The 23,257-nt window shown below is 38.1% G+C and overlaps 1 protein-coding gene across 1 annotated transcript; it reads left to right on the top strand.

The window, feature by feature from the left end:
- Positions 1-312: 312 nt before the first annotated feature.
- On the top strand, positions 313-20,768 carry ZPLD1 (zona pellucida like domain containing 1; the record flags this gene model as incomplete). The annotated part of the gene is made up of 10 exons (XM_084200975.1): positions 313-421; positions 5,559-5,779; positions 8,400-8,581; positions 9,220-9,292; positions 12,397-12,494; positions 13,093-13,173; positions 14,110-14,281; positions 15,610-15,718; positions 18,659-18,688; positions 20,593-20,768. Exons 1-10 carry the CDS (start codon positions 316-318, stop codon positions 20,766-20,768), a joined length of 1,248 nt encoding a protein of 415 aa, XP_084057101.1. The 5' UTR covers positions 313-315.
- Positions 20,769-23,257: the final 2,489 nt, after the last annotated feature.

Below are 23,257 nucleotides of genomic sequence, written 5' to 3'. Positions count from 1 at the left end.
TAAATATTCAAGCAAGTCTAACCTATCAATATATTTTAGGGTTGTTTTTTCCCTTTTTTATTATCCTTGAGTGCCTTTTATTTTGCCACAAGTTATGACTGAAAGTTGTAGAGGTTAATAGAAATTAAGCATTACTCAGGAGCAGAGAAATGGGCCCTGCTGTCTGTGACCTCTTTCCCACAAGCCTGTGAGCTTTATCCCCGTTCCTTTGCTGGAGATCATCGCCTCCCGAGCAGTAGAATGTTTGCAGTGAGCATCTTTAATGCAATGAACAGCTGTGTGTAATAACAACTCCATGTTTTGCTAGGTTTTGCAATGGAACAGGTATGGTTGCTGCTCCTGCTGACGATTAAAGTGCTCCCAGTGACTGCTCAGTTCAATGGATACAACTGTGATGCTAACCTCCATAGCAGGTTTCCTGGTAAGTATTTAATAGACTTTTTTTCTAATGGCTTCTTTATTGTCTTGGTTCAAAGCAGTGCTTATTTTTAAATACAGAGCTTTAAATCTGTCTAAGGCCTGGGGGTAGGACTCCACGTTAAGTGAGTGTTAACTGTTTTTGTGACAATGAACTTCCAGTGCTGCACTTTACTTCCTTCTTAATTGCACAACGGGTCAAATTCAGCCTGGTAGCAAGGCAGACAATTCCCCTCACACCAGTGGGGCTTGACCTGCTTTTGCCAGTGTTCTGAACTGCCCAAGACATTCACCAGAGCTCATATTGTTCTAAATGTTCTCTATAGATTTAACACTCTCACACTTCTAACTGGGTTTTCTTTCATGTTTAGGTTCTATAGTTTTCTTTTCTTGGGTAAGAGAATATAATTATATCCTTTTAGTAAAATAAAGAAATACGTATCTATTTTAAGTAAAATTACCTTGAGGGCAAAATTTTAGTGCCTCACTTCAGCATTAAGTCCTTGCTTAGAGACAGGTGAAGCAATGAGTTTTGTCTATGGCTGATATATTTTCCTTCCTCTAAGAAAATGGGAATGAAGTCATTTTGGGGACATTGGATGCTCAGAGCTGTTAATACAATGAGAAATAGAAATGAAATGTCAGTCTTGGTGGCATGGTATCAGGGTTTACTCAGGCAAAGGATCCTTTAGTTTCTATTACATTGCTGATCCTTCCTGCTTCAGTTGTATCATGGGCAGAATAATAATAATAAAAAGAAGGCTGTGAATAGTGTCTCTCTCACATCTTGTTTTTCTGAGATTGCGATTGAATTGAATAGTTCAGTAATGAACACTCAGCGTAGTATTACACTGTAATACCTCTCCTGTTGCTGCTTTCTGAATAATAAAAGTTTTGATTTATTTTTTTTTTCAGGAAGGGTCAGCTCTTTTATTAAATTTAAGTCAGCAGAAGGCAGAAAGTCGGTTTATTGATTCCCGTGTTACTATCACACTGCTAGGTGTTTTGTTGACATAAGGACCAACAGTGGGTTTGATTCTTTTCCACTTAATCAATATGAACATGAACAACAGAGAAATAAGACATGCAAAGAAGATCAAATACATTGTTTCCCTTCCCGAGAAAATCACAGTTTTGCTGAGTATTTTGCAAGCTATTTTAAATATATATATATATATATATATTCCTATTCTATTCTAGTCATAATATACATATTCCACTTAGCATCAATTTTTGCAGGCTTGCCTGTGAAGTGTGAGTGAATTTTGCCCACCTGCTTCGGAGCTATCTTTTGAGTTTCTTATGTAATTGTGGCATATCTGGTCAGGCTTCTTGAGATGTTTACAACAGATAGAGGGAAGTTTATGTTCTCCTTTCTGTGTTTTAAAGTTTTTCTCTGGTCATTTTTTTGCACCTGCTCAGTGCCAATATTTGCAATGTGATACCTGCGAATTGAATTCCTCTCTTATTGAGGGTATTTAGGGGCCTCTTGCAGTTCTGCCTCATAAAAATGAGTCGTATCAGATTCCATGTCTGCCAAATCTCATTGACTTGGGAGAAAATCTGTTTGTTACAGGCAAACATTTTTTTTTACAGTAAATTCTAATCACCCCTAACTGGCCATAAGAGCTGAGAGCAGAGTCCTTCTCTTTCTTGTTTGTCATAAAAGATTCAAAGGCCGGGACTTAATCAACAGTCTTATTGTTGATGTTGAGAGCTAGGAAAGAAAAATAATTCTGTTTGTTAGTTGTGCATCTGAGATGGAGGTAAAACCCAGGAACCCTTTTTGCCCCAAATTTGACGGGTGTTCTTTTCAATATGCAGAAGGGTCTGCTAGGTAATGGGCTGGGGCTAGTGGAGCTGGGAGGCTGCTGAAGGTGGAGAGAGCCTCTGCAGGGAGAAGGGGCTCACTCTTCCTGTGCTGACTTCCCCAGGCTCAGGAGAGGTCAAAAAAGATAACATTTAAAAACCATTATCTTCCAGGCTGAGATAGTACTCACAGAGCCTTGTTATGGATAGATTTTTCTTCCTATTCCTTATTTGTTCCACACATGAAGTGTTTATTGCTGCCAGCTGGGATTCCAAGCATGATGTGCGGATACTGGAGAAGCCATTGGGTGTTGAAGTTGTCTCCTCTTTTTCTTTAAATGTTGATAAGAAACAGGAGTTGTCTTCAACAAAGAGGACAAATGAAGCCTTCCTAGAGGAACCATGGAGCTCATCCATTTTTCATTTGTTTGTGCTTTTATCATTCATCGCTTAGGTGACTTCTTGCATAGGAATAGTGCTGCATAAATAGGATGACAATCAAACAGAACTTTTGTTTCTGCAGTTTGCAGGTTTATTTTAGAGTGCAGATATGCAATAGTCATCAGGAATGAAGGAAAAATAGCCCCATTTTTGGTAGACTGAAAATGCAGCGATTTTTTTGTACCAAAGCTAGATTTGTTCTAGTGAATATATAATTAGGTTAGATCTTGCCATCATTCAGAAAGCTTACATAGGGAAAAACTTTTGTTCTGCATTGCAGTGAAGCATAGGTTTTAGAAGGCTTCTGGAGCATAGAGCCATATCAGTCTGTCTCCAGTTGGGACATGCAGTTTCGATTCAGGGAATTCTTGTCTTCAGTTCATGTTGAGAACTTTGTTGGGACTGAGGAAATATTGCAGCTTTTTCACATACACTGTGCATTTTAATTCAATATCAAAGCAGGGATTTGATCAAAGAGAAGATTCATGAGGAGAAACTGGTTTTGAACTACACAGGTCTTTTCATTCCTCTTCTGATGGAATGACTTTTATCAATGGTGTTCTGTGCTAACTCTTGTCCTCTGAGGGTTTTTTGCTGCCTGCCCTGGGGTGAGTTGTCAAAGTGTGGAGGGGTAACAGAGCAGAAGTGGGCAGGGGAGCTCCCAGCATTTGCCCCCATGAGTCTGCCCATAATTCAGGATCCTCTTTCTGTAGGATCTGTGTACTTCTTGGGCTTTACTCTCTTGCTTCAGAGACATCCATGAGCACCTCTGGCTGTAGATAGCTTGCGTGATTTGAGTCAGAAAGAAACCAAGTGGTTTTGCCTGTATGGAAACTCGGAGGCCCTTACAGTTAAGGCTTCCTCAGCTGCGTGCCTTAATCTTCAAGCCATCACTCCTCTGACTCAGAAAACCAGAGACTTTTAATGCAGGAATGCAAATACTTTTTGTTTGTTTCTTTCTTTTAACTTATATAGGAATAATATTTACCTTCCCAAATTGTCAAGAAATACACTACATATTTAACATCTAAGAGGGCATTAGATCTGTTTGGGACTTGCTTCAGATGAATTTCTGCACAAAAAATGTTTTATTTCTGGAATGGACTAATTTGGCAGCAATACCTCCTCATGAAGTAGTGGGCAGAAAAGGTTAAGTCTGGACAGGTTGTTTATCCTCCTCCTCCTGTATCTCACAGAAGTCGGTTTTGTACGGTATGATCTCATCTCCCATAGTGTCAAATGATAATTTTGCAAGCAGTAATGATACTTAATTGATAAAGTTATTATTCTGCTTTCTGAAAAGGCTTGAAGTGAGTTATGAAATTACCTGAGCTACTTTGTTACATCCTGCAATTGGTTATGATCTGATTGATTGTGCGTCCGTCCAAGGAAGCATAAATGCACACTTTGCCATTCCCTGTTTTCTGCTGGCCCCTCTGCCTTGGTACACTCATTAAATGGATGGTAATAGTCCTCCTGCAGAGAAAATGAGGGCATGCTGCTTCCTGATCTTTGTGTGTTACATTAGTGGGATTATGATTGTGTACAAACCAGGAGAATTTCATGCCAAATCACTTCAACTCCTGTCTTGCCTCCAGTACCTTTCTGCCCAGATTTACACCCCATGAGTAACATTTATAATGACATTAGCTCAGGACTGAGTTTAGCCTGTTATTTTCTGCACTTGATTATTTTGGCTTGAAAGCCACCATTAAAGCTGTCTAAATTAAGCTACTTGTGCTTCTGTACCATGGGGGAAGAACTAGTTCATTGTAATGGAAATTTCATTTCCTCTCTGCTGCGACTACAAAGTGAAACAATTCGTTTTAGCAGGCTTAATGGTACAGTATTGACTGAAGTTGTTCTACAATTTTTAATAGCCCTTAATCTTTAAGCAGATGTAATAAATTAGTTCTATAAAGGTGTAATGTCTGTGTTTAATACAATGCAGCGTGTATTTTTGTAAAGCACTGGGGGGAAACACCCAACCATCTACGGGCAAAGAAGACCTTAAAGAAGAGCAATGTTAGAGCTTTAAAGCAAAAAAATCTGTTGCTTGTACCTGTATCTGAACCTGGTGCTTTTCCATAAAAATCTTCAAAAGTTTTGAATGAATGGTCAAATTGGCAAAGAAACTTTTTTTGCTGTTGAAAAATTGATCAGTTTTAACAGCTGCTTCTTTCTAGGTCTTTTGTGTTGTCATAATGCACAGAATGAGAGATTGCAAGATGCTTTGTGGTATTGATCATAGTTTTTCAAGAGCCAACTGATTTTTCATTAAAGCTCAAGTTGATGGTTCTTAAAAAAAAAAACCAAAGCCAAAACCCAGGGAAAACCAACTTTAGAGAGATCATAATAAATTACTCTGATATGCTGTTGATTGTACTTCAAAGTCTGCACAGCCTGAGACTGTGATCTCATAAAAAAGTGGACTCCAGACAACTCAGAAAAATGTAGCCTGTTTTCATGCCAGAGTGGGCTGGGAGGCAGAGCTTGGCCTTCTCTATTTCTCAAAATTGCTGGAAATTTCTGTTCCAGAGGGGGCTGCCTAATCAGATTTCAAATATTTGAACACTTGCTGTTTTTGACTCTGTTGCAGTGTTTCATTTTATGAATGTGCTGCTAAAAGATTTGCTGCAGGATTAATATATTTCTTTCCTGGTTACACTATGTTACTATAGTAACTTTTGGGTTTTTTTCTTCAGCAAAATGGTCAAAATCTGTTCTTCAGACTAATGCAATTCCTACCTTTATACTCTAATATTTTCCTGAAACTGAAATCTAAAAATTTATTTGATTGGAAGTCACAAAGCCAGACTAATTGCTACAATAATTATATAATGATTACTTCAAATCTTCTTACAACGTCTTTCCCTGTGTTTTTCTTGCAGCTGAGCGAGATATCAATGTTTTCTGTGGAGTACAGACAATTACTATGAAGATAAATTTTTGCACAGTTCTTTTTTCTGGTTATTCTGAGACAGATCTGGCGCTGAATGGGAAACATGGGGATGCTCACTGCAGGGGCTTCATCAATAACAACACCTTTCCAGCAGTGGTCATTTTCATCATCAATCTGAGTACTTTGGAATCTTGTGGAAACACTTTAGTGGTAAGACCAAATCAAAGTGAGATTATAGCATGGCTATGTATACATGGGATCAAGGGAATGCCCTTGACAGCATTGTATCTTTCGTAGATAATACTGACTTTGTTTTACCCAGCTGGAAACATACTGCATACATCAAAGAAAACCAGAGGATGCTGGTAACTTATTGTCTTGATTACTATTGAGAAAATATGGCGGGACACACATTTGTGCTCTGATTAGAAAGTGTAATTTTTATTTAAGAATTTTTTCAGTGGAAGAATGAGATTTTTCCAAGGTGTTTCTAAAAGTCTTGCTGACCGTGCCTTAGATTTTGCAAAAGTGGAGAGTTTGATAGTTCATGTCTATCACATTGAGTGATATCAAAGTACCTATGAATAACTTAAAAAAACAAGTTTAAAAATGTATTATTTTCAAGGCTTTTATTCTCTCTGAAATTCTTATTTGCACTTGATCCCTGTCAGTTTTTTTAACAAAACACCCCCTGTTTTGTTGCTAATAATTTTGCTGAAATGTTTGCTATTCTCTGTGACCTCTTTGCCTTAGGGTGAGTTTTCTTTTAGAATTTCAACAAAAAACCAGTTCAGCCAATTCATGACTCTCTTTTCCAGCTGTAGCACCTCTATGACTTGCAGTAGAAGAATTTTCCAGGAAGCAACTTCTTCCTGTTCCTGTGTAGCTGGTCACCTTGTAAACTCCCTGAACTTGCTATTTGATCATAATAGTAAGAGATTGATGTTTAAAAAAACAAACAAAAAGACCCCCGGTCTGATAAGTCCAAATAATTGGAGCTTCCCATGAAGTCCCCCATCAGGCTGCACTGAATTCAAAGACAAAGCAGCTGCTAAAATACAACAAAAAATATTCCCCCATCCTCTCTGTTTATTCATGCTGTGCCCCCAAATGGAGACAAAAATGGAGCAGGGAGCATTTCTTATCATGTTCCCCACACTGGAGTTTTACAATCCCCTGCATTTCTTGGCAGTGTTTCACAGCAAAGACATTCAAGCCAATTTTCAATAAAAGTAAAGGAAAGACAACAGTTCAGGCAGAACTTGTGTAAAACCCATGTCTTTCTGTAATACAGCAGACTCAGCTTTTTACTTTATGGGAGTAGGGTGGTGAGGAAGTTAAAGAAGCTTTGGTTGACTGTACTAATTTAGTTTGTACTGTTTAGGCAAAAACTCAGATCCTCGAAAATTCTATTTTCAACATCTTTGTGCCATTAAAAAAATTATTAAGTACTCTATAGGCAAAATGCATGCCTGCTTCTGTCTTTTAGGCGTGTTTTTGACAGACAAAGAAATCAAAATTCCTGCTGTGTGTCCTGTGCTACTTACTGCAAAATGTTACAACTCATGTGCACCTCAGGATGATTCTTCCATAGTGAAATGTTTTTTAAGAAACCATGTGTTTTAAAGCTACTGAGAACATCTCTTTTTGCCAATACAGTTGTACAAAAGAAATGCTTCAGTGCAAGTCCACTGCCATGCTAATTTGCCCAGTTGTGTCTGTGCCTACTTAGGAAGGAATTTGTGCTGCTCTCAGTTGTTTTCAAACAACTCCCTTATTCAGATTAGTAGCTACAGATGGAGTGGGCCTGGGCTGATACCAGCAGGGAAGTGTCCCTCAGTTTTCCTGTGTGTTCTTGCAGGCTCTGCACACTCTGTGAGCTGAGCAATGCAGAATAGCACGTGCCCATGGATGCAATTCAGGTTGCATTGACATTAATTTTGTATTACTTTTGAGCTCTGTAATTTCTGACCGTTTATAGTTTATATCTAAGATTTAGAAATATATAATATAAACAAAGCCACACTCAAAGTTCAACTATTTGGCTTGTATCTGCTTATAAAAGTACCTTATTTTTAATGTGTCCAAACTGAAGGGCAACAGTGAGAGAATATTGTTTCTTGCTTGTGTATTGGCCTTTTTATTGGATATAGAAGCTCATTGTAAGGTAATACTTTTTAACAGTAATAGAAAAATTGCTTTAGTTTTTCCTAATAAGTTGCATAAATTAATTAGGAATGTGTTGCCCTGATTTTTTAAGATTTTCTAAGCCTTCTGATGTTGACATTATTGTAGTGAACTTTCTCACACACTTTCTGTAAATAACTCATTGTTTTGCATTCTTTTATGGAGGAGGAGAAATTTGATGGACTGTTGGTTTGTCCAGTGTCATTGGAGAGGTGGCACTGTCACCCTCCAATCCACTGTCACTTTTGGAAAACTATAAATGTTGGAGTCAAAAAATAAACTTCCCTTTTTTCTTCACCTTGAGAACAGCGGTGTGCAGTTGTGTTCTTTCGTGTCCCGTAGTGGACAGGAAGGTAGAGAAAAAAAGTACCCACCAAAAAATATGCTTCCAAGATTCATAATTCTTTTCAAATGTTGCTCAAGTCTGATCTAAGAACAGGGATACAGCTTGTGACTTTTATGTCCATGATTCCAGGGAGGTGAAAAACAGAACACTGTGAAGATGTTATCAAACTAAATAATTTTGGAAAGTTTTAGTGGAGATATTTCAGGGTAAATTATGGACTAAACCATCAGTGTCCTTCAGTTTCTTTTGCTCCACAGTTAACTTCAGCTACTAGTAATTTTCTCTCTTCCTCAATAGGTATCCTCAGCTCGAGGTATCAATGCCTATGGAAATACCTCAGTGGTACAGATAGGTAATGTTTCAGGCTATATTGATACACCAGACCCACCAACAATTATCAGCTATTTGCCTGGGCTGCTGTACAAATTTAGCTGTAGCTACCCACTGGAGTACTTGGTTAACAACACCCAGCTCGCTTCGTAAGTGTGCTTTTTCATTTCTATGAGTTTCATCCCCATGGTTGTGTAAGCATCTATATGTGCAGGCCATAACAGCATTGTCCATGTAGCAATTTTGGCTGTTTAAGAGTAAAGGGAAAGGAAAAAGCATCAAAAGAAGAAGTGTTGCAAGGAAAAAGAAAATTCTGTAGCGTCATTATATGAGATAATATAATTTATGAAGACCTGCTGTTATGAAGAGACCCTTAGATAATGTAAATCTTCCCTTAAAATTCAGGTTTTCTTCTCAAAAATTATAGAAGAAAAAAATTCTTCATGAAATAGTTTGTAAGCTTGTAAATATAGAATGCAAGAGAAAATATTTCCATGAGTAAGCCTTGTACATCATGTAAAGTGAGTTCCTTTCTGTCATTTTGCTTCTCTGCTAATTATTTTTCTGATTCGTGTTTCCAGTACCATCCATTATTTTCTGCACAGTTAAGACTGTCAGTATTTCCACTATAAATTCCTGTTTCTGAAGTTTATAACCCAAATGCATAAATTAACTCCTTGCGATATGACTCATTGAGTTTTTTAATGATAAAGCCTACTGAAGTGTGCAAAAACAAAAATAAGGTATCTTTCTTCATGATGGTTTTTGGTTTCTGGGTCTGTTGTAGGTCATCAGCTGCTATTTCTGTAAGAGAGAACAATGGTACATTTATCAGCACTTTGAATTTGTTGCTTTACAATGTGAGTATAAAACACAGTATGACCTGGACTGAATTGATCTCTGTGCTATGTGGATACAAACTGTTTTAGCAGACAAAAGTATAGATTCCTCTTCAAAACTTGCTGTTTTCTTCCCACTCCTCCCATGAGCCAAGACTTTCTTCCAGGCATCTTTCATCTCTGAATTCCTTTTTGTTTGCATGTACCTGCTGTCTTGTGTTTATATGTCTGGTCTTTGAGGACAGACTCAGTCTTTCTGTCCTGAATTTATACAATTCCTCAATTTACAGCTCTGGCTTTCAGCTGGTAGTGCCACGTGACCAATCAATTGTAGCCATAACAATCATACTCCAGAGTGCATATTTTGTTTGCATTTATTATGTTTCTCTGTGTGTGCGTAGGTGCTTTGTGCTCAAACAGAGCGCTCTGTAGAATTCCATAAAATTATTCCAGACCTATTCCCATAGCAATGAACTGTAGCACTTTGGCTGTGGGATTTTTATGTTCAAGCCTCATCAGAGTGTTTCGATCATCTGCGGTTGTTGTGAAGGATGCATCAGTTCCAAATCTATATCCTGATGCATATGTTGCCTTATGGTGTGGACTTTAAAGATTTTAAGGGTTAATAATTATGACAGTTTTCATCTAACGCTTCTTCCTTATGTTTTAAATAATTTGAATATGCATTATTGTAAAAGCTTTTACCATATAAATGGGTTGGTGACACTGAAACATGAAAAATGCAAGGACCTCTACTTACCATTAATCCCTGAAATTATATTTTTTGTGTTGATTAAAATTTTTACTCATACATTTTAAATACCTGATTTAAATATCAATTTTTCAATCTATCAAGCATCATTTTTGTAAATTATGAATCCGATTTTTTTTGCATTATTATTCATGCCGTCGTGTTGCTGAGTTATAATTCATGCAACTGATTTAAAAGTCAATGCTTTATGCTTTGAACATAATGAGCTATAAATATTGCAACAGGACATTTTTCAATGGCGTTCTCTAAAAAATCATGTTTGTTTGAAAGAGCAGAGCTCCAAATAACAACCTATAATCTGTTAAAATGATGATTATAGTTCTCTCATTTTTAAATAAACCTGTGATCAAAAAGATGGGGAAGAATGAAGAAGGCAAATTTCTCAGTCAAACCAAGCTGCATGTTGACTGCCTTTCAGGGCTCAGTTCAGCAAACAATCAGGCATAAATGCTGTTGATTCTCATATTGAGCACATTTTTTCCCTCAGATATCCCCCAAAATGTGCTTTCCCCCTGCCCACCCCGTAAGTTTACAAGTTGACCATGACCAGTGGTGTCTCTTCATCCTGGTAGCAGTCACACTACTCGCCCTAATGAGTAGCACTGTCAGTGGATAATACTGCCAAGGCTGGCAGATTCCAGGGATGGATATGCCCTTCTGCTTCACTTCCCAGGGCTGGATAAATACATGGACAGCTTGTGCACTGTCTGCATTTTTCCCTGTTGGGAGTGCCTTTGGACAGCTGCTGTCTTGTGGGCTCACTTGATCCCTGTTGGTAGTCCTTGTTTTGGGCCTCAAGGCTCATGTCCACCCTTGCTATTCACGAGGGGTCGTGTACAGATCCCCTCTGTTTCTTGACTGCAAGCAGCTGTCTTCTCCAAATTTAGCTGTAGTGCTATTTCTTAACGTTGACTCTTCATCTTCTAAGCTCACCTCTGTCTTCTGTCACAAAGTGTTGTTTAAATTCACTTTGTGATGCTAGTGCATGTCATTGTTAGGAAAGACAAGAGCTGTTATGGTAGACTCAGAGTTTAATAGCAAAATGCTTAATAGGCTTTCACAGAGCCTGAGTGGCTATGTGCTTTTATGCCTTTTTGCGAACATCCCTCTAAATGAATAAAAACTACTCTTATTAAAGAATAAAAGAGCAACTATGGAGTGTAATAGTGAGGATCTAGCACTTTTTAATCAGCTGCAAAATGTGGCAGAACTAAGTGTTATAGAAATGTATAATTAATTTTAAAGATGGCAAACCTGCCTGAAGGCCTCTGATACTGCATAGATTAGATAGATATTGGGCATGCTGTTAATTTTGGCATTTGTAAAAAAATCACTTGGTCTATGGTGTAAACCCTCTTGTTGCTGTCATTTGCTGCTTGCCGTGGTCTTGCTTGCCACAATGAACCTTGCTGAAATCTTATCTGCCACTTTTTTTCATATATATTGAATGTTTTGAACTTTCAAAAGAGGTCTCAACATGCTGAGTCGCTGTGCTATCTGCATTAGCACTGTGTTTGACAAAGGTGACTTTTGCAGGTAACACATTTTGATAGTCTCAATTTCTGTTGCACAGATCTCTTTCATTGCTTTGTTGCTAAAGTGCAAAGTGTTGTTAATGGTTTAGGGTTTGAAACAAAGGCCCCAATAACAGTTATATTTAAGTAGTAGTCCAATAAAATATTTAAGTAGTAGTATATGGGGAACCATACTACCATATATTACCATATACCATATATTCATTGAGTATTCCCAACTTTTATGTTGAATACAGCTTTCTTGAAACAGCTCTTTTGAAATACTAGAATTTAAATGCAAATGTTACTTGTAGTTTTCAACAAGTCAGCTTCGACAGAAACTACACTTTGGCATAGCAGAATGTCTTTGTTCTTCCAGGCTATAGCTTAAAATATATAACATCTCATGGATAACATGGCTAACTGCACTCATTCAAATAACCTTAGCAACCTTTCCTGGCAAAGACTGCCAGTCTTTACTGGGGACAACCCAGTAAAGCTCCTCTACTAGAAAACCAGAGTAGCTCCTGTGTGTGCCTGTAAGCTGTGGGAGACTTACTGAAGTGGCAATAAATGACATGTTTCCCTTAATCACTGATCCAGCCACCCTATTAAATCATATATTCTCCCAAATTGTTGCATGGGGCAAAGTCAGTCTTTACAGACAAACTTGTAGGCCATTTCTCCGGCATTGCTTCTTGTTTCCTCCCTTACAGAGGACAAAGTTAGCAATCATTCTACACAGAAGGGTCAGAAAAATTGCAGAGAGCTCAGTCTGGATGCAGATGGGTTGTTAAAGTGGAATTTCTGTCACAATTGAGGCAATGTTTGTTTTACAGGATTCAACCTACAGCCAGCAACTTCTTATTCCAAGCACAGGTTTACCTTTGAAAACCAAAATATATGCAGCTGTAAGAGCAACCAACCTTGATGGCAGGTACCACAGAGGGTGTTATTTCTTGTCTTGCTTGCTTTTCAGCTCTTGTTACTTATCTGATTTAGAAGCATCTCATAGCTTTTTGTATTTCAAAATAATGGTTGGTGTTCAATAATCACTGCTCTCAGCTGGAGGGTGTCAGGTCCTTGGCAGTGAATGCATATTTTGCTGCAGTTCTTGTTATGAAAGTTTTCCTGCATTAGATTTTAAATCCTGTATTGCTTTTTTTAAAGAAAAGGCCTCTGTTGGACCAAGTGAGAGAACCCAGAGCTTTTAAAAGTGGGCTGGTTTTGATCTCTAGTCCTATATGGCCATGATTTCTGAGAGGAGGTGTGCAGTGTGTGTTGGTGTGGTAGTTGACTTCATAAATTAAATAATTTGGCTTTATGTAAGTTCTGCTGCTATGTTGTGTTCTTTAATCTTCTAAGTAGTTGAATAAACAGGATGACCTGTTTACTGCAGTAACTCAGTTTCACTGTAACAGCCTGCACTACCTGTTTGCATGCTTTTTTCTGCTGTTCTTCCATCTCACCTCACTCACACCCCCCCATGCTTGCATTGCCAGCTCCCCTCATCTATCCCTTTACTCCCTGTGCAGGTGGAATGTTTTGATGGACTACTGTTACACCACACCATCTGGCAATCCTAGTGATGATCTTCGATATGATCTTTTCTTCAGGTAAGGCCTGTGCAAACCCAGTGTTTTGTTGGTCCTTCTTTAAAAAAATAATTATAATTATTCAATAGTATATTAATAATTATAATAGTATAATTAAAAATAATTATAATAGTATAATTCAATAGTATATTAATAGTATATATATAATAGTATAATTCAATAGTATATTAATAATTATAAAAATAATTATTCAATAGTGGTGTCTTAAACTGCCTGGAAAGTTTAAGAATTATTAGTAGGCAGGACCTAGGCTTATAGATGACATATCAGAGCTTCTTTTTGGGTGAACATAAACATAGAAGCAGGAGCCAAGTCATAAGAATTATGAAGGTAGAAAAGCATATATCTAAAGTAATTCTACCAGAGATAACATAAATGCTTAAAGTGAATGGCTAAACTGGCCTTTATGTTACCAAAGGTGAATGTGGTGAATGACAGTGATGTAAAACATCAGAGACATCAGTCCAGGAAAGTAGTTAAGCAAATGATCAAATATAAATAGATGCTCCTACTTCTACTCCCAGTAATAACATTTATTTGAATTGGAACTTTGAAAAACCTCCTGGCAATATCTCAAATTAAATTTTTTCCATGACACCTAATGGTGAGGTACTGTCTTCATTTGGAGTTACCTGTCTATACTGGTTAGCATACATGATTGCTTTTTTGCTTCAGGTCTCAAGTTTCTTTGAGCACTGGGATTCAATGGTACCTTGGCAATAGCTGTGGTGCTGCAAAACAAAACAGTGTTTTTGTAGGAATGTGTTTCAGCACAGGAACCTGCAGCCTAACAGGCAGATTGTGTCTGCAGATATTTTCATTTCCAGGGAACTCAAGTGTTGATCTTGCTGCTTAAGCTGTCATACTCCCAGCTAAGAGCTTCAAATTACTAACAGAGCTGCTCATGCCAGTTTCACTCTTCCCTACAAAACCTAGCTGTGACAAGGACCCGCAGACAACCATAATTGAGAACGGCAAGAGTCAAATGGGCCGGTTTTCCTTTGAAGTGTTTCGCTTTGTGAAGCACAAGAACCAGAAGATGTCCACGGTCTTCCTTCACTGTGTGACCAAGCTGTGCAGAGCAGATGACTGCCCCTTTCTTGTGCCAGTAAGTTGTAATTATCTGGATATAAAGTAGGCATCCTGGAGTTCTGCATACAAGTGTTATGGAAGTTTGGATGGCACAGAATGAAAGCGACTTGTAGAGGCTGAAGTAAGAATGTTTTTTGTGTCTGAAGGAATGTGAAATTACTGATGAAGAATTTGGAAATGAATACTGTCATCTGGAGATAAAATAATACTGGACCTGCAAAACAAAGGTTGTTGAATATATGAAAAAAACCTCTTTGCCACGTGGTCCTTAATTTTTAAAAGTAACAACTCTGAGATGGCTTTCAGGTTGATGTTCTTAGTATAGCAGTAAGGTATCCATCATCATAGTGGATGAAGAGAAATATCTTAGAATATAGCTTATGGAAAAGTTAAAGCTATAGAAAGTGCTGTAATACTGACAAGGAAAATTTGTGGAAGTTTCTCACAGAGAAAAAAAATACCATGCCCCTCAGAGTATATAATCTCCTCAGTCATCTGAAAACTAGTCTTGCACTGAAGTTGATGATGTTATGTCTATTTAAAATTAACTAACTTTAGGAGTATCAGGAACAACAAATAAATTTTGGAAATGGAAACATTTAAATAAACATATAAACACAAAATTCTGTGCTGTCTTCAGAACACTGCATCGTTTCCTACTGAATGACTTCTCGTTTAGAATTCTAAAGTGCGGTCAGTTCAGTATACTCCTGAAATTTTGTACGTTATTTTGTATTTTTATGCTACACATTTACAAAATTCATTTTGCATTCAATTTATGTTCTGAGGTTTTTGAAGTTCTTTCACAAGAAGCTGAAAGTAAGGAAATGCTCCTGTTTGGAGCACGCTTGAGTACCATAGATTAAGGTAGACGGTAGGTTACAGATGTTAAAGGTGCATTCCAGATGAGAGTGCTGGGGATTGTTTTAGTGTGTCATGGCCACTTAGAACTCCATGGAAGATGTGCAAACTCTCTTTCAAGAAGCTTGCTAGAATAGGGATTGTCAAGCAAAACAGATTTGTTGGGGAAAACTGTCTGTAAACATAGCTTTGGGAAATTAACTACTGAAAATTTAATATACTATAAGATGGATCTTGTACACAACAGCAATGTAGTTTGGTAAACAAAGTGAGGCAAAATAAAATGGGATGCCAGGAATTTATAAGATGCACTTCTGGGCAATATTGCAGATGTTTTTATTGCAAAGTGATTTAATGCATACTAAGAAATAAAATCAAAGTTGTAGTATTGCTTACCAAAGAATTCATATTACATCAGGAAGCACAAAAAGGCCACAGTTGTGTTCCACTCTGAGTCTGTGATTGTTTTGATTGACCACTCAGATCTGCAGTAACAGAGAAAGAAGAGATGCTGGTGGAAGGACGACTTGGCGCCCTCAGAGCACATCTGGCAATGCTGTAATCTCTGCTGGCCCCATCATTACCAGGAGTGGTAGGAATAAGCAATCTTTCTCTATGGACTGCAGGAATTTCATAAACCTGGGGAAATGTTTTGCAGTTTAATGTAAATTTGCAGTGACTTTTTGCTGAGTATTTTTTTACTACTACTGAATATTTTTTACGACATTTTTACTACTTTGTTCCGTAGAAATTTTGAGCTACTCTTTTTGTTTGGCTCACATGCTTCTTCCTCCAATAAAATCACCGTGGGATACTGTTATACATATAAGGCCATTATAAAAGTCCAGACTCAGTGGGTTGACTTTTTTTTTTGGTCAGATTTCACTGGAGATAATAGGATTTAAGGCACTGTGTTCAATGTTGCAATTTAATTTAGATGGATAATGAATATTCACTGTCACTTTCTATTCAGCATTTCTTCCAGCTTCCCTCTGGGTTTTTATCTACATGTTGCTTAAAATTAATGCACACTATTCTTAGATTCAGCTATAAGAGAGAAATGGGACAAAACCATTGTAAATTTTAAACAGTGGGACATAATCCACTTTTAATTGAGGGTGAAATTCCATGATTTTCATTTTTATTGCCAATTGTTTTAGGAAAAAAATAAAAGGCAGCTTTAAATGTAACCTGCAGTCTCTGAAAAAAATTATATGACTGCTGTTAAAGTTTTACAAATTACAAATATTTCTAAGCAGTTGCAATTAAGCAATTGATTTCAGCAGTCTTAGGTTTAGGATGCTGAGAGTAGGACAGAACCTGGTCTAGGAAATCTAATTTAAAACTTGAGAATAAAATCCTTCTTTAAGTGCCAAGTAGCTGTACCTGTGTACAACTGGTACAGCTACTTGACCCTCCAGAATGGGGAACCACCTAACAAGAGACCATTTCTAGAGCAAACAGGCTCTGTTCTAAGCAGCATATCTGCAATGAAAATGAGTAATTTTTTTCATTATACATGGTCCCATTTGAGTTGCTGCCATCTGATTAGCCAAGAAAAAGTGAGAAGAACTAACTTCAAAGTTGCATACATGAGTACATATGGGAAATGAATGACGGATTTGCTCAGCCAAACAAGTGTGCTGGAGTAATGCTGCCTTAGGCAAGGAATGGAAACTAGATACAGCTTCTTATACAAGCAGCCCCTGGTAGGTAATATAGCTCATGATTCAAATGCTGTGGATGCTATTTTTACAATTCAAAAATTCCAAAAAAAAAAAAGGATACCAATCAATTATCTTTAAATATTGCATAGCTTCAAGCAAAGAGATCTGATTGATGTTTAATGGCACCAAAGAAAGTATAAACAATTTTATAATTTCATGACAACTGTTGAGGTTGTTTAAATGAAATCATGAATAAGGCTGGAAAAGGAAAATAATTTTTTAGGAATCTTCTAAAGGTGGGTGGATAAAGTTTTTTGATTTCTCCATCTTCATAGTGTGCTTTTGGAGCACTCCACTCATGCTGACAGAAGGATGGTTTAATGGGACGTACTTGAAAAAAATGGGATTCCATTCTAAACTCTGCCACAAATTTAATGATTGGCATTGGGCAAGTCCCTCAATCTCCCTCGCATTTCCCTTTTTCTCCTGGGTCAGAAACAGGGAGTTAGTCCTGCTGTCAATTCTCTCTGTGAAAATAAACTCATAAGAACCAGGAGGTTTATGAATACTATTGTTAACAAACTAAAAGAGGGAAGATCATGCGAGAACTTGACCAAAACTATCTGGATGACGAATAATTTTGCATAAATTTGGAAAATTTTGGATAATTGTTTAGAATTTAGGTAAGTTTTGGATGAGGAGTACCAGGATGCATGGAAGTGCATGCACTGTTTTCAAGGCCAGCTCTGGTCCAGCTTTAGCACAGATACATTTGTCCATCAAACCCACGGTCCATATGCCAGTAGTAGGGCTGCACAGACGTGGCCTTCCCTCATTTAGGGTGGAGCTGCAGCTGTGCAGGGCTGGCCTGGGCACACCAGCCCCTGCAGAGGCTCCCCAAGGCAGCCAGGTCCCCCCATGACCTGTCACCACTGCTCTGGCAGCGGGGCTGCTGACGCAGCTGCCTGGGTAGGAAGGGAAGGGTGCTGCTGCAAAAGTGTGATGTGTGTTCTCCCGTGTGTTCCTGAGCTCATATTTCTAGCATTTGGCTCTTTTCAGAGAAATGTTATTCTTTTTTGTCAATCCAAAATAAGTCATTACAGGAGGCGTACACAGAAGAAAATGCTTTAGTCTCTGTATGGAAACAAAGCAGGGACCTACTTGTGAAGTTAAAATTACGTAGCTTTTGACGGATATCTCACTTAAGCTTGGGAGACAGCTGCTCAAAACAAATGTGTATGTGAACTGTGCTCACAGATTGCACAAAAAACACCCAAAACAGTGACGAGAAATGTAATTCTGAAATGGACACTGGTAAGTAAAAACTGAAGACAAAATACAAATGTTAGCCTGAATATAAAGCCACTATGTAACTGCCAAGAGGAAAATGAGCACAGCAAAAAGAGTTTTTTTTGTAATAATTTATGGTCTCTGACATATTTTTTGTTGTAAAGCTCAAGTTTTTTCCTATGGAGCTATTGTATAATATGATTAACCGAAAGGGCTTACATATAACATTGTGCTTATGCTTGTGTTGTTACTGAGGGAGACAACAGAACTGGCCACCTTTTCAATTAAGAGGTTCCTGATTTAAGGTAGTGTTGGTTTGTTTTTCCACAAGCCATTAAAAATTTAAATTGATATTAAAATATCTCCTGATATTAAAAATGAAGCAACGACATGCAATTAATGTTATTGTCCATATTTTAACAGAGATGCTAAAAGCTGCTACTCCATGTGGCAAGTAGACCTGATGTATTTTTAAAATAAAGCTACAACTATTGGCTTTTGTGTTGCAAGAGGGGAGGAGGTAGGCATAGGTATTTTAAAAATATGACACATGCCTTTTTTTTCTTTTAATATAGATGAGACGCCAACCAACAATTCACAGCTTGGTAAGTTGATCAGAATTTCAAGAAACATAAGAGAGGGTTTATGAGAGGAGCAGAACTGAGGATGAACCATTTTGATTAATATCTGTGCACTGGGATTTTTTTTCCTTTTTTAAAAATTTTTTTATTATTCTTATTTATTTTTGTGGCTTAAATGAGTCAATACCATCATGCTCTGAAAAGAAAGCACTTGGTGAGTATGGAGTCCTCAGTTTAATTTGTGCACCCAGCACCATCTACATTGAAACTTTTAATTCTCGTGCTGAAACTGAAATGAAGATCTGATGCTACAGCAGAGACCTATAATGTAGCCAGTGGAGGGTAATTTATAGCCACCAGATGCAAAACCAGACTTAAGTAGTAAAATTTGCCATGCCACAAAGGAGTAGAGCAGGAAAATTGTTGTTGTGGTGCAGTCTAGCTTGGTTCATATCTCAAAGCCAGAAGGTCAGAGCTTCCCTCCTGTTCTCCTAGTGTTTAACCACACAAGGAACCTGGGGAGAAATTTGGATGGAACTTGTGCCCTGCTAGGGCAGTGAAGGAAATAGGCTGCAGGGGAGTTCAGCTCTTTAAGTTTTAGGGTGCTTTTCCTTTGGAACACTTGTTTCTGTTACTGTTCTCTGCTGGTAACAAGGAGTGGCTGATGGCTAAAAAAGGATGGTCAGGTGGTGCTTTGGGCCATTCCACCTTGTGTTTCTTCATAACAGGACTGAGTGGAACAAAGAATCCATTCTGTCCTCTGAACTCTTAACGCTATTTGTTCCTTTCTTTACTCAGATTAGAACATATAAAAGCAGTTGCTGTTCTTGTCTGTCATGGAGAGTTCTCCCTGTAATTAATTGTTCCCTGGTGTGCTCCTACCCATGGATACAATTAAAATGATAAAAAGCAAATTCTTTATTTGCTGCACACATTTTGCTGTGTTGATGGCTGCTGTGTTTCCATCCCATCCAACAAAAGAAACACCCTCTCCATCTCAGGGGAAAAGCCTTTCCTGTGCCTGTTGCTGTCTCTGTGGAGAGCACAGAGGTAGAGTGAGGTGAGGTTACTGCTGCAGCAGCCAGAAAGCAGCGCGGCGTTGGGAAGGGGAGGGCAACCAGATCAGCAGTGCTGATTTCCTTTCAGCTTGGGTGAGGAGAGTGGGATTAATGGTGTTGAGGGCAGATGGCTGCTTCTGGGAGGAGCAGTCTGGTTTCTCACATGAAGACTGTGTTTTCATTTCACCTCACTCTCCACCACTGGTAATGGCAAATGCTCACTGGTGCTCAAATGCTTTTTTTCCCCCCTCCTGCTGGAAAACACAGTACTTGCTGTGGGTGTATGTGGTCCATTATCTCAGAACTGGTCCATGAGCAGCTTGCTGATCTGCAATAAGTATTAAATATGTCACCTTTCCTACCTGTGAATTGATAAACATATTAAGAAGCTCTTTCTGAAGGTGTGCAACAAGCTTCCAGAATGTCCAATATCTGGTGCCAGACATGTCTGCTGATTTATATAGACTTTGAATTGAAATGTAGATAACGATAGTGGGGAAGAAATCCTTTCATGAACTTGATTAGGCCACAAATCCTTATACATCTACCTTGATAGTTCTTGGATAAGTCCTTGGATAATGATAGTCTTGCCTTGAGTAACACAGGTGAAGGTTGGTCACTGGCAGATGAGGGATAATGCCTCAGAAAGCACGTCTTTATCCTCCACTATGATTGATATTGAAAGAATTAATAACTGTTTTCAAAATAAGCTTTATCCAAGTAGACAGGTGCTCATTGAGGTGCAGTTAGTTTTAGTTCTTTTATTGCAATTATACAGTATATTGGGTGTTGGAAGGGGAAGACAGAAGTGTTTGGCACTCATGAGAGATAAAACCAGATGTCACCAGAGAATTTTTCTTCTCCTTGCAGCTCACCCAAACGGACCTCCTTTCCAGATGAACACAGTCACCAGTGCGCTGATTTCAGGCATTGTCGTCCTAGGAATTTCAAGCATTTTCTTTTTTGTATGTTCTCTAACCCTTCTGCACAGAAACTGGCCCAACAGTTCGGTCCTGAGTGGCATCCGAAACCCAGTTTTTAACTGAAAGTGATGATTTGTTTGCACTTTTTGTTTGGGGTTGCCTTTCTCATCTGTGAAGTATGATTCCATTAAAAAGTAATATTAAGGCAACACTCCAGTGGTATCCAGCTTCTGTTCCAGCTATCCTGTATTTGTAGATTTGCTAGATGACGTTGTGTAGGTAAGCAGCAGTGATGTTGGTAACAAGCCTAGAAAATGTTGAGAATCTCAATTGTGTTTGCAATCAGACTGCATGACATTTGCCCATGAATGTGCTGACAATAGAGCTCACGTCTTCATCTGCTCAGTAGGGTCTAAAAGCTGAAGAGGCTGCAGATGAGAACCTTTCCAAGTATGCCACTTTAATACAAAGGTTGACATATTCAGGAAAGTTCATAAGTTCATGAACACCTAGTAAGAAAAGGATAACTTCCTTTTTATTACATTTTTCACAAATACAAGTGTGTCTCAGGAGGAATTTGTTTTCAGCTGTCTTGGCTAAAAAATAACCTAAGAGAAGCTTGGAACAAGTAACTTTTGCTTATTTGTAATTTGGAAGTATTTTTTAAAATATATCTTCCATTGGCTTGCAAAGGTATCGTATCAAGTATCACCCAAACCTTCTTCACAGAAAATTATTTTTGGAGCACAATTTGGCAACTGAGTAAAGCTCTCACTAATATACTAATTGTTAAGGGCAGGTTTTGCCCCGTGAGTTTTTCGGTTCTCAGATAAAGCTTTCATTTCCACATGAACAGTCATCAACCAGTGCTTATTTCTTTAGCAGATTTTCTGCATGAGTTAGACTTGTTCACTGCATGGATGAGGGGAAGAGGGCAACTAGAAGGATAACAGGCTACAAGCAGTACTGTCCTGTTGCCTCTAGTTAGTCTGATGAACATCTGACTCACCTGAAGTGAGTGTGAGTGGCAGGTGCCCTCAAACAGGAGCACAAGGCAGTGGCTCAGCTGTGTAGAGTAGACAAAAATGCTGGTATTAGAGAGGCCACCATATTAAGCTGGACTGGATAGACAGTTGGGATTTTGGTCACACATACAGCAGTTAAATTTCATTTTTCATGTACTGTACATATTGGCCTAGAAACACCTCATTGATATTTATCATCATCCTGTGTTAACTGTGTCTGGGACAGAACTGGCTAATGATCAGGGCTTCTTGGCTCTCAAGGCTAAAGACAAATACAGTCTTGTTATCAGTTTTCTCTGACCCTGCAAATGCTGTATAAAGGCCTGTTGTTTGCAAATTCCACTGTGCTGTAGGGCAGTATCCCTAACAACCAATACTGTGCCTGTTTTCCTCCAGTCTTAATACCTCAGAAACATTTTTGCACTTCAGGGGTTAGGTCTGATGACATGTAAAACACGATTGTTTAATAAAATTAAACATTTCAGAGTGGATGCTTTGTCTGAACTGTTTTCCTTCCCCTGTCCAATTGTTACTTCTGTACATGCTTCCAGGGACCTCATTCTGCAAAGAGGAAAACTGGATTTGCTTTTTTAAGTTGGTTTGGTAAGAGCTTTCAATATAGAGGATAAATTAATATAATTATAGACTTACTGACCTTTAAAGGTGTGTGGTAACTCTGGAGATTTATATTCCAGGCTGGGGATAAATAAATTCAGATAATCTATTTTAATTTACTAATAAAGGCAACCACAAAAATCCCATTAATGTAATTACTACTTAGTAAGGAGCAGCTTTGGCCGCTTTAGCTGCTTTCAGCTTTAACTGAAAGTTTCCAGGGATGGAGATAGACATTATCATCCTTAGAAAGTTGTTTCAGCAGTTAATTGATGTCTTCAATGCTTTTAAAAATGCTTACTAATGTGAATATGCCCATTTTAACTTACCAGCCATTAAAAAATGTCAGGCTTGTGTCTGCTGGAGGAAGGGAGAGACCCTTTTTCTGACACAAATCCCATACAGTTTGGCTGAGACCACAGAAAAAGAAAGTGAATGGTGTTAGAAGCAAAAAAAAGTTGCTGATATAGTATCATACTTGTCCTATTTGATTTCTCTGTGTTTCTGGAAGACAGTTTGTTGCTTTTCTATAAGAAAATGTATTTCATAGTAATTAACAAAGTCTTGTTGACCACATTTTTTGAGGGTCAGGTAACCTATTACAAAAATGGAGTTGCTACTCAGTAATGTAATATACAGAATGATATTCTTCTATTTTTTTTTTTTTTTAATTTCTGGAGTGTTTTGTCTTTGTGAAGAACCAGGTAAGATATTTGTGTGACTTTTCTTCATGTGGAAATTGCTGGTACCAAAGAATGATGTCCCTCTAGCTAAATTAGTGTCAGAGTTCAAACAGCCATCTGCAGGAGTTATTACTGAGCTTGCTATGGATTGTGAATGTATTTGTCTCCATCATTCATTAAAAGAGATAAATTTATGTTCCTCCTTAGTAAAGAAACAGGGAGAGCCACAGGTGGAAAATGATGACTAAACCAAGGCTTATCCATTTACAGACCTGACATGGGAATGATT

This window comes from Fringilla coelebs, assembly GCF_963513975.1.
Source record: "Fringilla coelebs genome assembly, chromosome: 2".
NCBI classification, from domain to species: domain Eukaryota; kingdom Metazoa; phylum Chordata; class Aves; order Passeriformes; family Fringillidae; genus Fringilla; species Fringilla coelebs.
This window is presented reverse-complemented; position numbering and strand designations above follow the sequence as displayed.